Below are 15,399 nucleotides of genomic sequence, written 5' to 3' on the forward strand. Positions count from 1 at the left end.
TAACAAACAAAATATTTTATCATAATTTGCATCTTCATCATTATGGAGAACTGTACATTTCACCATGACGCACCATACACTGTTGTGATGTTACTATTTAGATTTGCTTAGCATCAAAGAGCTCTAGTCGCAAATGCAGCCTAAACAATGGTATCAAATCCTACAATAATTAATATGATAAAAAAGCACACATGGACTATATAATTAAGCTGAATAGTCTGAAATAACAGTTCAAAAGTAAGCAATAACATACACTGTATCTATGACAGGCCTATAAATTCTGCAGTCTGCATTGGGGGAGAGGTTGACATGGTACTGCTTTCAAGTGGATCCTAACTCAATGCCAAGCATCTAAATATGTACATATTCCAAAAGAATGGAAATCAATATTGACAATATTTGAGAATAAGAGTACATCACCTTAACAAAAAAAATCTTTCATGAAAAAATGAATAAAGTTTATTACTTAAAGAAACTGAGTGGCCTCTCTAAAGCTATTCCTCCTTTCAAATAGGAATATATGTTTGGTTCTGTATATATGCACACACACTTATATCTATCTATAACCATATATACAAATAATACTGTATACACAGTTATTATTTATCTTTAGATAAATTACTATGTTAGCTTGGTTAAACAGATTTAAACTTCACATTTTTGGTAGTATGTTGCTTAGCTATAACTTGCTTTTAATAGGAACCACACTATTTATGCCTGGTGAAGTGCCCGAAGACTGTAAGAAGGCCAATGTGGTGCCTATCTTCAAGAAAGGGAGGAAAGTGGATCCGGCTAACTATAGGCCCATCAGCCTGACTTCTATCCCGGGGAAGATCTTAGAAAAGTTTATTAAAGAGGCCATCCTTAATGGACTGGCTGACGCCAGCATCTTAAGGGATAGCCAGCACGGGATTGTTGCGGGTAGTTCTTGCTTGACCAATCTCATTTCCTTCTACGACCAGGTGACCTATCACCTGGACAAGGGAGAAGAGATTGATGTCATATATCTTGACTTCAAAAAAGCCTTCGATCTGGTTTCCCATGATCACCTCTTGGAGAAACTGGCCAATTGTCGCCTTGGGTCCTCCACGATCCACTGGATGGAAAATTGGCTCCAGGGTCGGACCCAGAGGGTAGTAATTGATGGAAGTCACTCATCATGGTGTCCTGTGACCAGTGGGGTCCCCCAGGGCTCTGTCCTTGGACCCATACTGTTCAACATCTTCATTAATGATGTGGACACTGGAGTCAGAAGCGGATTTGCCAAGTTCGCCGATGACACCAAACTTTGGGGCAAAGCATCCACACCAGAAGACAGGCGGGTGATCCAGGCTGACCTGGACAGGCTCAGCAAGTGGGCAGACGAGAATCTGATGGTGTTCAACGCCGATAAATGCAAGGTTCTCCACCTTGGGAAGAAAAACCTGCAGCATCCTTATAGGCTTGGCAGTGCTGTTGTGTTGGCTAGCACTATGGAAGAAAGAAACTTGGGGGTCATCATTGACCACAAGATGAACATGAGCCTGCAGTTCAATGCTGCAGCTAGTAAAGTGACCAAAACACTGGCTTGCATCCATAGATGCTTCTCAAGCAAATCCCGGGACGTCATTGTCCCCTTGTACTCGGCCCTAGTGAGGCCGCAGCTGGAGTACTGTGTCCAGTTTCGGGCTCCACAATTCAAGAAGGATGTGGAGAAGCTTGAGAGAGTCCAGAGAAGAGCCACGCGCATGATCGGAGGTCAGGGAAACAGACCCTACGATGACAGGCTGAGAGCCCTGGGGCTCTTTAGCCTGGAAAAGCGCAGGTTCAGGGGTGACCTGATGGCCACCTATAAGTTTATCAGGGGTGACCAACAGTATCTGGGGGAACGTTTGTTCACCAGAGCACCCCAAGGGATGATGACTAGGTCTTAAGGCAGCTCTCGGAGACCATAAAAGCTAAAGAGGCAGTAGTCATGGGGGACCTAAACTACCCGGACATCTGCTGGGAGACACAGACGGCAAAGTCCCACCGCTCACGCAGGTTTCTAACCTGTGTACAGGACCTCCACCTGACACAGGAGGTACACGGTCCCACTAGGGGGAATGCCATACTGGATCTGGTACTGGCAACGGGGGATGACATGGTAGGGGACCTACAGATCGGTAGCCTTCTGGGGGACAGTGATCACCTAATAATAGAATTCACCATAAGACGTCGAGTGGGTAAGGTAACTAGTAGGGTGAAAGCGCTAGACTTTAGGAAAGCTGATTTAAATGAACTCAGGCGATTAATCAAGGACGCACTGCAGAGTAGGAGTTTTGAAGTGATGGGAGCCCAAGAAGGGTGGCTGTGCCTTAAGGAAACGATCCTTTGGGCACAAAGCAAGACGATCCCCGTGCGAGGTAAGAGGGAAAGGGGCCAGGAGGCTTCCCTGGCTGACCACAGAAATCCAGGGCAGCCTAAGGGACAAAAGGGGAGCACATAAAAAGTGGAAACAGAGAGAGATCACCAAAGACAAATATACCTCCTCTGCTCATGCTTGTAGGGAGGCAGTTAGACGGGCCAAAGCTACCATGGAGCTGAGGATGGCATCCCAAGTAAAGGACAACAAGAAATTGTTTTTTAGATATATAGGGAGTAAAAGGAAGACCCAGGGAGGAATAGGACCCCTGCTAAATGGGCAGAAACAATTGGTGACGGACAGGGGGGACAAGGCTGAACTCAACGAGTTCTTTGCCTCAGTGTTCCTAAGCGAGGGGCACAACAAGTCTCTCACTTGGGGTTGTAGAGAGGCAGCAGCAAGGTGCCAGACTTCCGTGCGTAGATCCTGAGATGGTGCAGAGTCACTTGGAAGAACTGGATGCCTTTAAGTCGGCAGGCCCGGATGAGCTCCATCCGAGGGTGCTGAAGGCACTGGCCGACATCATTGCAGAGCCACTGGCGGGAATATTTGAACGCTCGTGGCGCACGGGCCAAGTCCCGGACGACTGGAAAAGGGCCAATGTGGTCCCTATTTTCAAGAAGGGGAGGAAGGAGGACCCAGGCAACTATAGGCCAGTCAGTCTCACCTCCATCCTTGGCAAAGTCTAAAAAAATTATCAAGGCTTACATTTGCAAGAGCCCGGCAGGACAAATTATGCTGAGGGGAAACCAGCACGGGTTCGTGACAGGCAGATCATGCCTGACCAATCTAGTCTCTTTTTATGACCAGGTTACGAAACGCCTGGACACAGGAGGAGGGGTGGATGTCGTATACTTAGACTTCAGGAAGGCCTTCAATACGGTATCCCACCCCATACTGGTGAACAAGTTAAGAGGCTGTGACTTGGATGACTACACAGTCCGGTGGGTGGTGAATTGGCTGGAGGGTCACACCCAAAGAGTCGTGGTGGATGGGTCGGTTTCGACCTGGAAGGGTGTGGGCAGTGGGGTCCCGCAGGGCTCGGTCCTTGGACCGATACTCTTTAATGTCTTCATCAGTGACTTGGACGAGGGAGTGAAATGTACTCTGTCCAAGTCTGCAGATGACACAAATCTATGGGGAGAAGTGGACACGCCAAAGGGCAGGGAACAGCTGCAAGCAGACCTGGACAGGTTAGATAAGTGGGCAGAAAACAACAGAATGCAGTTCAACAAGGAGAAATGCAAAGTGCTGCACCTAGGGAGGAAAAATGTCCAGCACACGTACAGCCTAGGGAATGACCTGCTGGGTGGCACGGAAGTGGAAAGGGATCTCGGAGTCCTAGCGGACTCCAAGATGAACATGAGTTGGCAGTGTGACGAAGCCATCAGAAAAGCTAACGGCACTTTATCGTGCATCAGCAGATGCATGACGAATAGATCCAAGGAGGTGATACTTCCCCTCTATCGGGCGCTGGTCAGACCGCAGTTGGAGTACTGCATGCAATTCTGGGCGCCACAATTCAAGAGGGATGCGGATAACCTGGAGAGGGTCCAGAGAAGGGCCACTCGTATGGTTAAGGGCCTGCAGACCAAGCCCTACGAGGAGAGACTAGAGAAACTGGACCTTTTCAGCCTCCACAAGAGAAGGTTGAGAGGTGACCTTGTGGCTGCCTATAAGTTCATCACGGGGGCACAGAAGGGAATTGGTGAGTATTTATTCACCAAGGTGCCCCCAGGGGTTACAAGAAATAATGGCCACAAACTAGCAGACAGCAGATTTAGATTGGACATTAGGAAGAACTTCTTCAGAGTTCGAGTGGCCAAGGTCTGGAACGGGCTCCCAAGGGAGGTGGTGCTCTCCCCTACCCTGGGGGTCTTCAAGAGGAGGTTAGATAAGCATCTAGCTGGGGTCATCTAGACCCAGCACTCTTTCCTGCCTGTGCAGGGGGTCGGACTTGATGATCTATTGAGGTCCCTTCTGACCCTAACATCTATGAATCTATGAATGGTCGTAAACTACTACAAGACCGTTTCAGGCTGGACATAAGGAAGAATTTCTTTACTGTCCGAGCCCCCAAGTTCTGGAACAGCCTGCCACCGGAGGTGGTTCAAGCGCCTACACTGAACACCTTCAAGAGCAAACTGGATGCTTATCTTGCTGGGATCCTATGACCCCAGCTGACTTCCTGCCCTTTGGGCAGGGGGCTGGACTCGATGATCTTCCAAGGTCCCTTCCAGCCCTAATGTCTATGAAATCTATGAAGTACCTAATCAACTGACCAAGAATACTCTTAAGTTAAATTATATTAATATTGGCACATATATTAATTGTGAGATGTCACAGTTGTAAATAATGTGATTTTAGACAATTACTCTTCATGCTATATATTATCTTTTGCCTACACAGGTTATTGTACTGATTTCCAACCCATGCCCCTATGAAGAGATTATATAGTTATGCTAATATTGCACACTTATATTAGCACAGCACAATATTATATAACATAACACAATATTAATAGATATACATATTGATTCTTCAGGTACTGGCCAGGGTGATGGTTTAGAAAGGTTTGCAGAGGGAAATAAAACTGGGACTCCCAGGACAAACCCTTCTGTTTTCCTTGCACTGGGCACAAATTTCCCTGCATTATCTGTAAGTGCTAGCTTTCTCCATCTTAGGCTAGGCAGACATTAAAAAACGCCTGAGGTGGAATCAATCACAGTTACATGGTTTTCTGTAAGCTGCGTGGTTTAGATCTGTAGCAGCAAACAGAACGCACGTTTAGTGGGTGTGGGAAGAATAGAGGCATGCAGGCTGCCTGTCTTAAACCGGGTTCCAATATTTTTAAACCAGTCTGTGTGCTGAACTTCTGTTCTGTTACAGGTTTAAACTGGTTTCTGATCACTTATACTGGTAAAAGTGTAATGTCTGTACCTGGCCTTAATGCTAGTCCAATTACTTGCCTATGGGAAAAAAGAATAGATCAGACTGATCTACGAATTATAAATGGTTGGAAAAAATGCATACAGAACTTGAAGTTTGACTTGAGAGTGCAGCCATTAAGGGGAGAAAGCAATTGTGAAAAGCATTAGGAATATAATATATCTATCCTGACTTATTTAATGGTAAACTGGACCCAAAAGATTTCACAGAACAAAATACTGGTAGTTTGATGCATTTCTTTACACTTTTCTTTTAGTTTGTGCAGAACTTGTATAAGGACATGTTAAAGTGAGTCAGACACCAAAAATATGAAAAATGAAGAATGAATTGAGTGATAAGCATGTACCTCCAAAGGAAACTGATGAAGACCTGGTGGCATCGCTGCTGTATAACTCCCCTTCAAATTAGAGGAAAAAAACTGGGCAGGTGAATTTATGTAAGGGAGGATGCGCCTCAAAGTCAGAATACTTCAGGGAGGCAACTACACCAGAACAAGTTGGTGTAATGCACCAGCTTTTGATGAATGACAAAATATCAGCAGTCAGGCACATAGTTGTGATAATGGGAACATGAACCGGATCAGTGGATGTCATTCTCAAAGATGACTTAGTAATGAGAAAAGTATCAGTAAGACTCCAGTCACTGTTGTGCCCAGTAAGACTCACAACCTCTCAAAAGGCAAAACAGAAATGATTATTATACTGGTGAACTGCTGTGCTTCCAAGAAGCCACCAAGAACAATCGTCATGGAAGGCTGATTTAAAGAGCACTGATTTTCCAGGACAATGAATCACCCCACATCTCAGGTTGCAAAGACCAGAGCAACCAAACAGGGGTTTGAAATGCTTCACCATCCAGTCCATTCATTAGATGTGGCTCACTCCAACTTGCACATGACCACAAGTTAAAGACCTTTGTGGAAAGAGTTTCAGTGATGATAATGAGGTGGCTAGTTTTTGAACATGCAAGACAGACTTCTACCAGAGAAGCATGGCTGCACCTAGCTGCACTGGACCAACTACACTGTTGTCAAGGAAAATTATATTGAAAAACAGTCTCTCTCTTCCTCCCCCTCCATTTCCTTTCCAGCAAATACACACAAAGGGAGACTTTTTTGTCACAGAAAACAGGATCATAAATTGTGTGTAATTGCCCAAAACAACAGTTATGCAGCTGTATGTATATACATTTAGGTGCATAAAGGGAAACAGGAATAGAAACAGGTGACATCCTTCACTGCCTTTGTGCTGCCGTAAAAATTAGGAAGGCACAAATGCCAGGCAAACAGATGTCCATACCCTTGTTGCAGTCACTATTTGTGGTGCAACAAAGCTGGTATCAATTTGTGCTGCTTTAAGCAGCGGCTGTCTGTTTATTTTATGGCATGAAAGCATGGGCAGCTCAGAGCTACCTACACTCTCCAGCCATGCCTGGCAGGCATTCCAGGGTTTTGAGCGACCTAATCCTATGCACCCTGGGAAATCCTGGGCAGGATTGGGCCCCAAAAGCTCTGGGAGTTCCTGCCTAGCTTTCCCTACTTACAGAGATGTGACCCCAAGGAATTTTGAAGTGCACCTCAGTAAGCAGGGGAAGTCAGGGTTTCCTCACTCATACACATCCTCCAACTACCCTTGCTTACTTAGGCATACCCTGGAGATTCCAGGGGCACATCTCAGCAATCAGAGAAACCCCAACTTTCCCTGCTTATCAAGGGGTACCCCAGAGATCCCAGAGATTCTCTGCTTGCTGAGAGACAAGCCAGGCTCAAGGGGCCCAATCCTGTGTGGGAATTCCCATGGTGCACAAGACCGAGCCCCTCACACCTTACCAGAACACACACTGCTGGTTGTCCTACCCATTGGTACTGCGGGACAACAGGTGATGTGCATGTTGCTCAATGAAACAGATCAGCTGTGCTGGGACATATCCCAACACAGCTGCTCCACTTTGTTAGACAATGTCTATTTCTACCCTATGATACTGCCATTAGAGTCTCTGGGGTTAAATCTACATATTAAATTTCAAAAGAACTTCGCAAAAATAAATTGGGCATTTGGAAAAAATAGTGAAATTTTGCCTGTGAACTCTAAGTGTTCATTATTATTATTTGAGGAACTTTTAGAATCACTCAGCCATTGAAGATGATTGACATTCTAGAAAACACAAGACATATATACTGGAGTAATATTGCCAAATGTATGTATTGGAAATTATTTCCTCAGCATAAGCAGACAAAGTTTTGCTGTTCCAATTCATTGGAAAGACTGATTAGAGAAAATTAAATATACTAGCATAAAACTGAACCCTCGTTACTTCCAAACTGAGATACTGGGATATGGTTCAGATTAGAGTAGGTTTTCTAGATGAGTCATCAGTTTCTGGAAATAGGATCTTATAATGGGAGTGCTGACAACTTACATGGCACTGTAGTTCCAAACCTAGTAGGATTCAATACTATAAACCTATTTTTCAAGCTTCTTCGACCAACTCCCTGGGCCCCTATTAAGACCAACGTCTTCCTCTGAAAAGGAGGCATTTTGGCTACCTCTTCATAAATCTGGATTTCATGGCGGTCAAATTCTACACAGAAAAAAAATTAACAAAATACAGTTCAAGTCATTATTATATATATTGAAAACTTCAGCAATTCTGTTCTGTATGCTCATATCACCTATTACTTTGAAAAAAAATTCAAGTCTGGTATTTTGAGCATAATATTCCTGTGTTAACAGAAATAGGAACACAGCAGATTCCTTCAGTCACAGTAAACTTTTAAAACAGAAATTCTTCAGCAGAGGTTTTTTTAGGACATTTAGATAATTATCACAACTTGGCAGTACTAACTGCTGTCCTAAAATTTTTATAGAAATACCCTTTGAGCCTTTATTCGGTCTTCTGATGCATGTCTCAACACCAATACTTTTCCTTTGAGATCATGACTTAAAAACTCAAAAGTTATATACCTACAAGTTTCTGAACTACCTGCAAACCAAGATTGCCTATTTTATCTGAGAACCTTCTGCTATAACAGAAATGCTTTAGCATGATACTGAGCACTGCAGATTAAACTAAATTTAAAATGCAGATGCAGAAATTTTACAAAATTCTGGACTGCCCATTATAACACTGGAGCTAAAAGTAAAGAAAAAGGGAAAAAGTACCTGCATTTCTGGTTGTGAGGTACATCATCTTTTTCTTTTTTTTACTACCTATTGTCCCACAAAAAGGGCCTGAAAATAAGCAAAGGCAATAGTACTAGAAGCTCTTAAAATGTTGTAACTTCTTGTTAAATATCTTTTCATAGTGGCTTATTCAATATAAATGTTGGAATTACATCTACACTCATATTTTAAAGGATCACTGCAAATTATTTTTTAAAACCAGAAACAAAACATGTACTTCTGCGAAGAGACTAAATACTACCCTAACATTTTATATACATTATGTGATTTAATAGGGCACATAAAAGTAAATGTTCTGCATTAAGCTACCAGAAAACAAAATTTATAAAAATAATCAAAGAACATATAGTTGTCAGGAATTATTTATATGCAATTTCAAAAGCAACGTAAAAAACAACAATAAAATGGGCACACCATGGCTGATTTTCCTATCTTTTCTACTTAATTTACCAGCAGGTCGTAAACAAAAACTCAGATATCTATAAAGAGTTAATATACATTTTGATCCTTGATCTTCCAGTCAAGGTCAAGATATAAAGATGCCCAAAATAATTAGCAATCACTTTCTGGACTGAAATCATATACAGACCTTCTTTTAGAATGCATCTACGTAAGAAAAAAAGGAAAGAGCATGATTCACAGAGAACTGTATGTGCATCAAGCCTTACCTGAATTGTCCCAGTCCCTTCTAACAAATGCCTTCCTCTTCTCTTCCAAGAACTGGCTAGGAATGAGGCCTGCACTTCCTCCTTCTTTGACATGGCTAGCCTGGAAAGAAATTAATAAGCTATAAATCCTTTCACAAATATTTTAAACCTTAGTCCTGTAAACCAACAAAGTAGGAAGTTTTCCCTCAGATGTTCATCCTGAAAGATGATTTCCTGAAAATATAACTCCTTTATCACACTATTAAGCTTGGATTTCTTAACTCTGTATATTGATGAATTTGTGGTCATCATTTGGAGATGCAAATTCAACATGCATAGATTCATAGATGTTAGGGTCGGAAGGGACCTCAATAGATCATTGAGTCCGACCCCCTGCATAAGCAGGAAAGAGTGCTGGGTCTAGATGACCCCAGCTAGATACTCATCTAACCTCCTCTTGAAGACCCCCAGGGTAGGGGAGAGCACCACCTCCCTTGGGAGCCCGTTCCAGACCTTGGCCACTCTAACTGCAGGAGTAAAATGATTTTCTTCCCAGAAACACAACGGGGTTTTACTTCTGTTGTCTATCTAAATATCTTAAATTCAAGAAAAAACAAAAACAGAGAAACAGTAAAAGCAAAAAGAGACAACTGCTTCTTGATGAGGAAAGTATATATACTGTTTACCTCTTAATAAATCTCCAGAGGTTTATTAGTTCAGCCAAAAAAAAAGGACCTTTGCTGAAAATCTGTACTCTCTCCCGTGTCCTCAGTATATTTTAGGCTCAAAATATTTAACAAAATTAAACATACTTTGTTTAAAATATGGTGTAACTTTTTAGGTGCTTTGCCATACATGTGCACTTATCCTACATACTTGCTGGAATTGAGATTCTTTATGTTAGATATGATTTTAAATACAAACTACTGGTTTTATTTCTTTCTTTTATAATTTCATAAACGTATTGTTGTATTTTCCTCATGCCTAACCATCTTGTCAAGTACTAACATCTTTGAACAGTCTGCTGCTTTTATAAGTTAATTACCATATCCAAGTTTCATAAACCAAACACGCTTACTGGTTATGAAGATTTAAAATTCAGATATTCACTACAGAAATCAATGCAAGGCAAAACATCAAACTGGCAACAAGTCTAAAACACAAAAGTTCACAATTTGTAGTTTTGGTCCCCTGACAGCAGCTAGGTAGGTCTTTTGAAAGGAATTTTATAAAATTTGACTGTGTTATATTTACATCTTATTAGTAACTATATTAAATGAAGTTAAGGTCTTTCTTTGTCCAGTCAAGACATACTGGATGGTCTGGTCTCTGGCTGAAGAAATTTAATGTCTACTTTGGTATATCTGCTAGTTAATACTTGCAATATACCACATCCTTGCTCATGAGGTCAGCAATAGAGTGAAAAACAGTAACCTTCTAATAGGGGCTTGTGTAAGAAAGCTTAATTTATTTTGTCTGGGCTCCTATAAATTGCCATTTGTATGAGCTTGAAAATACAGACAGGAGATAGAATGCAAGCTGAATGTCTGGTCTATTAAAGGAGGTTCAAAGCCCTTAATTTCTGCAACTTAACTGACTTGGGTAGCAGGAGTTATTTTGTTCATTTTTGTGTACACTTTTATTTCTGTAGCTTATTATAAGTATAATTTAGCCATTAAAAACCTTTGCTTTGATAGTCTTCTGGCACACTCAAATACTATAAACACTATAGAGCATTAAGTGAATTATGTCCAACTGGCCACTCCTTATACAGAAGGAAAAGCAAAAAGTTTTATAATTTGAGCTGGAACTATAAATCAAGACCTTCAAAACTGTAGTTCTAACTCCACTACTGATTTGCAGCATGTTTTGAATAAGTAGATTTCTTCAGCAGGGGTAAAAATCAACTCACTTAACCTTGCAAGGGTGCTGGTGATGATTAACATTTCCATAGGGCTTGAAACTGTACAGTGCTTAGAGCAGTGGTCTCCAACCTTTTTAAATGCCAAAAGGTGATTTAAAAAAAAATCACCTACTTAAAAGCAACCCAAGATCTACCATGCGCCGCTGCCATCCGCTTCCCCCACCCAGCAGGTAAGTCTGTGGGGAGGGAAGGTGGGGGGCAGATCGAGGCAGAGGGAGAAAAAATTATTTGGGGGCACCCCTTCCCAGCAGGTAAGTCCTACCCAGCCAGGACCTCACTCAACTTACCCCTGCTCCTGCCTCTGTGGCACTGTCCCTGACTGCGGGGGCCCCAATCTAGCCCCCACTCCTTCCCTCCCCTTTGAACCAACTTGCCGGGCTGAGGCATGCACGTGCATTCACACAGGCACTCAGCCCCCACCCCAGCCTTGGATCGACTCTAAGAGGCTCCAAGATCTACCACAAGAGGCTCCGAGATCCACTGGTTGGCAAGCACTGGCTTAGAGGGAACAGGTGCTAAGTGGACTCTCTGTAAAAGGTACTGATCATATCTGTGATATCCTAAACTGAATAAACTGTTTAACATTTCAAACATTACTGAATATCAATGCACACATATGTGGCACCTCACAGGCACTAAAGAATGTTTTGGAAGTGGAAGAACTAGCTTTTTCAGAACAGCTGGCAGTAAGGAAGGACTTCCACATTCACTGTCAAAGGTAGGCTTACTATATTCAATACAGGCATCCTATAATTTAATACTCTATTGCTGGAAATTATCCATCTTCAACTGATGTTTGGAAGCTAACATAATTATGAAGACAAACAAATAGTACTATAAAAAAGAATAAGGTGATTATATACAATACTGAAGCATAAGACTGACTGGTATATTTTTTCCAAAATGATTTTGTGATTAAAGTATGCAGTACAAGATGAATATTTCTTCATAAAAGCCTAAATAATTGAATTAATGTAAAACTACTGCTTTAAAAAAAAAAATGTAGCTAGTGAAGCTACCAGCATTTTACCAACCTGCCACCAATTTGGATCCTCTCGGTTTACAATCTGAAGAATCTCTCCTTTAGAAAACGTCAAACCTGCTTCTTTGCATGGGATCAGGTTGTCATTGAATGGATTGTAATCAAAATGACACTTCACAAATACCTGAAACAGAAGGTAAATTGTAAATGCAGAAAAACCAGCTACTGAAAAACAGTCTTATTACTTCATTTGTCAAATCAGTATCTTTGCTACAGGCATACTACATTTCATTAATGGCTATGCTTGCCTTCAGCAAGTAAAATACAAGCCATTTGAGCAGATTTAAAGAACACTGTGGCTCATGGATAAACCAACCTGGAGAGTATTCAGCTAAATTGCAATACCAAAAACCCGCTATAATTTTTTTCAAGCCATGAAAAAAAAAAAAAGTCAACTGGGATGAAAAAACACTTATTTCAATATTCAAAACTGAACTTGTATTGATATGCTAACTTGAAACTAATAAGAAAGGTGAGCTATCAGATGTCAAGGACAAAGGAAGAGAAACTAAGTCTAAGGTAGACAAAGAACAATACAGAGATTACTCAGATAAGGTACATGCTTGAAAATCAGCAGGGCCTGATGAGATTCACCATAATGCACTCAAGGAATTGGCTGAAGAATTTGTAGTCAATATTATCTTTGGGTACTCATGGATGTCAGGTGAGGTCCCACAAGGCTGGAAAAAGGTAAATTTAGTGCCCATCTTTAAAAATGGTATCTAGATTGGTCAGTCTAACATTGACACTTGGAAAGATACTGGAGTATAGCAAACAACTGATTTGTAATTAGAGGAATACAAGGTGATAAGAAACAACCAGTAAGGATTTGTCAAGAGCAAGTCATGCTTAACCAACCTGATTTCCATTTAGGATGAAATAGCAGGCCTGGTAGATGGGTTGACAACTGTGCATGTGATATACTGACTTGCATAAAGCTTTTTTGTCCCCTTGACATTATCTTTAACAAGCTAAAGAAATATAAACCAAATAAAACTACTACAAAGGTGGGTACATAACTCGTTGGATAAACTGTGCTCAAAGAATAGCTAACAACTGATATCAAACTGGGAGGAGGTATTTGCAGATGACACCTAACTGAATGGGATAGCAGACACTTTGCAAATGGAGTAGGTTTCAAAATGAATAATGGTCTGAAAAAATGGTCTTACCAATTTTTCTATATCAAAGGAACATTTATTATTTGTGAAACTACCCAAGCCAAGGAGGCTGGTGGCAGAACTGCAGTACCTCATCACTACCCTGTTAGCATCTAACTCTTACCAAACCTTTAGCCATTTTACTGTATTCTCCAGGACACTCTCTCAGGCAGCACACTGGTATGTCATTTATAAACAAGACTGAATTACAACATTGTCCTCCATCCACTAGCAACAAAAGAACATCCAAGTTTCACTAAAGCATTTTTCACTCTACATCTGAGGTTTGTAGTTGGTCTTGCCTAGCCCCTCTATAACTGCTCAAGTATGGAAGTTTTGATTCTAGAAGATAGGTAGTTGGACCCACAGCATCCAATGACTATGTAATGCAAAATCCATAGAACTACGCTGGAGCAGAGAACAACATCCAGAACCAAGGATTACGTCCTTTCCAAAGTACTGGGCGGCTCCTCTTGCTTGCTTACCTGTTGCCATAGATCTTTTGAGTCTTGGCTGCCTAGTGACAACAAATTGAAGAGAAGTAAGAAATGTTTTTTGCCTTGCCTAAGCCACAGTAGTTTGGACACTGTTCTGGGAAGTGGGAGACGTAGGTCACAACCCTCCGAGACTGATAGGACAAAGCCTAGAACCCAAGTCTCTCATTTTCTGGGCAAGTGCTTTTGCTTTTAGGTTAATGGACAAGAGATGGTGGCCATCACAACTCCTTTGCTTTACTTTACAAAGTCAACGCTGTCTTGCACTGGTTCTGGTAGATGTTTTCCCTCTTGGTCAGCTGGAACCCAATATGACAAAGGCACCTAAGGTTTTGTTGTGCCCCGAGGGAATGAACAATACCTACGTACCTCCCATGGAAGTGCACAAGGCTGCCAACTAATGAAAGGGATAGCCATGTCCCCACCTGGATAGTATCACTCTACCGAGCAAGATATGCACCTTTGGGAAAAGAAGAGACTATGGTCCTGAGACTTGGTAGGCAGAACAGGGCTTTAACTTCTCTGTACTTCACTTCCTCCAGCTGCAAAATGAAGCTAACACTCCTTACTTATCTATTTCAGGTAGCTGGCATCTTCTAGCAAATTACATTTTCGAAGTGCAAAGGACTATTCTTACTATCCACCTTACAGAATCATGAAGATGACAAATTTTAGAAGACAGGGGTAATAAAGTCCAACTTGAATGACTGAAAAAATGACATACAGAACCAGCTATGAACTCATGAGGAAGTGGTGAACCTTCTCCACTGTTAATACAAAACCAGCTGCAAACTCATGAGAAAGTAGTGAACCTACTCCACTGTTAAGTGGAACTGTCTTAAAAGTCTAAATCTTTACAGATTATGAAGTGATAAAAGGGATTAAAGAAGACATATGATGAGAACATACAAAATGGACACAAGTTTCCAGAACAAAACTTTAAAGGCCAAATATTATTTATATAGAAAAGAAAATAGAAAATTACATGACTGAATACATTCTCTGCGCTAGGTTTCTCAATAAAAGTTAATCCATAACAACTCAAGTGCAAACTCAGCAGGTTCCGTATAATTACATTCCGATTATACGAACCTGACTTGATTGGTCAGTGTTAGTACTTGAGGCAAAATGCTCTTTAAGAAGCACAATTATTAGCATTAAGACCAGTTATCTATGTTACCAGTGACTGACATTCTCCATATTCTCCGCAATATTTCTTTTTTACTCCCAACTGCTCCAAAAGAAGAAAAGGGCAAAAATGGTGCAATTACAAAAAAAGAAAAACTCTATTTTTTATGTTGAGAAAACAATATTGAATAAATGGCTACAAAAACAAACAAACAACATTGTCTTAACAAATTTGGTCCAAAATTTGCCATGAACCTTCAGTTGCATTTTAAAATGGACTTTTTTCAAAATTTCAACCAGTTCTACAGAAAATCTATGTTACACCATATCTTCTATGTCTAACATTTTTAAAAGAAAAAAATGCACAAGTTGAAACCCGATCACTTAAAGACACCATATTTACTCAAACAGAAGATGACCCGGAATATAAGATGACCCCCAATAACTAGATTCTATATTTGGAAAATTTATAAATTTGTTATCATTTTCC

General features: G+C 41.2%; 2 protein-coding genes across 11 annotated transcripts in view; one reads left to right on the forward strand and one right to left on the reverse strand.

Moving 5' to 3' along the window:
- GSDME (gasdermin E) overlaps positions 1-15,399 on the forward strand; it is a 99,177-nt gene that overhangs the window by 62,973 nt on the left and 20,805 nt on the right. Inside the window, exons 11-13 of one of the 5 annotated variants that reach the window (XR_009462621.1) lie at positions 11,491-11,622; positions 11,718-11,803; positions 14,364-15,322. The exons of 1 other annotated variant lie outside the window; for it this stretch is intronic. Coding sequence is in view for 3 of the 4 variants with exons in the window: in XM_059728917.1 (XP_059584900.1) it covers positions 11,491-11,604 (114 nt within the window). In the remaining variant the exon portion in view is untranslated. Of the gene's footprint in view, positions 1-269; positions 939-11,490; positions 11,623-11,717; positions 11,804-14,363; positions 15,323-15,399 lie in introns of those variants that run through there. 3 more of the 5 variants (XM_059728917.1, XM_059728918.1, XM_059728921.1) reach the window with 3 other exon arrangements.
- The window catches only part of PALS2 (protein associated with LIN7 2, MAGUK p55 family member), a 108,313-nt gene that overhangs the window by 16,447 nt on the left and 76,467 nt on the right, over positions 1-15,399 (reverse strand). For 5 of the 6 annotated variants that reach the window (XM_019497835.2, XM_014603184.3, XM_019497832.2 and 2 more), the window contains exons 6-9: positions 12,120-12,251; positions 9,183-9,282; positions 8,494-8,562; positions 7,751-7,912 (exon numbers count right to left, since the gene is read on the reverse strand). In XM_019497835.2, coding sequence (XP_019353380.1) covers positions 7,751-7,912; positions 8,494-8,562; positions 9,183-9,282; positions 12,120-12,251 — 463 coding nt within the window. The remainder of the gene's footprint in view (positions 1-7,750; positions 7,913-8,493; positions 8,563-9,182; positions 9,283-12,119; positions 12,252-15,399) is intronic. The other variant, XM_019497836.2, reaches the window with a different exon arrangement.

The sequence above is a fragment of the Alligator mississippiensis genome, chromosome 5 (genome assembly GCF_030867095.1).
Source record: "Alligator mississippiensis isolate rAllMis1 chromosome 5, rAllMis1, whole genome shotgun sequence".
Lineage (NCBI taxonomy): Eukaryota > Metazoa > Chordata > Crocodylia > Alligatoridae > Alligator > Alligator mississippiensis.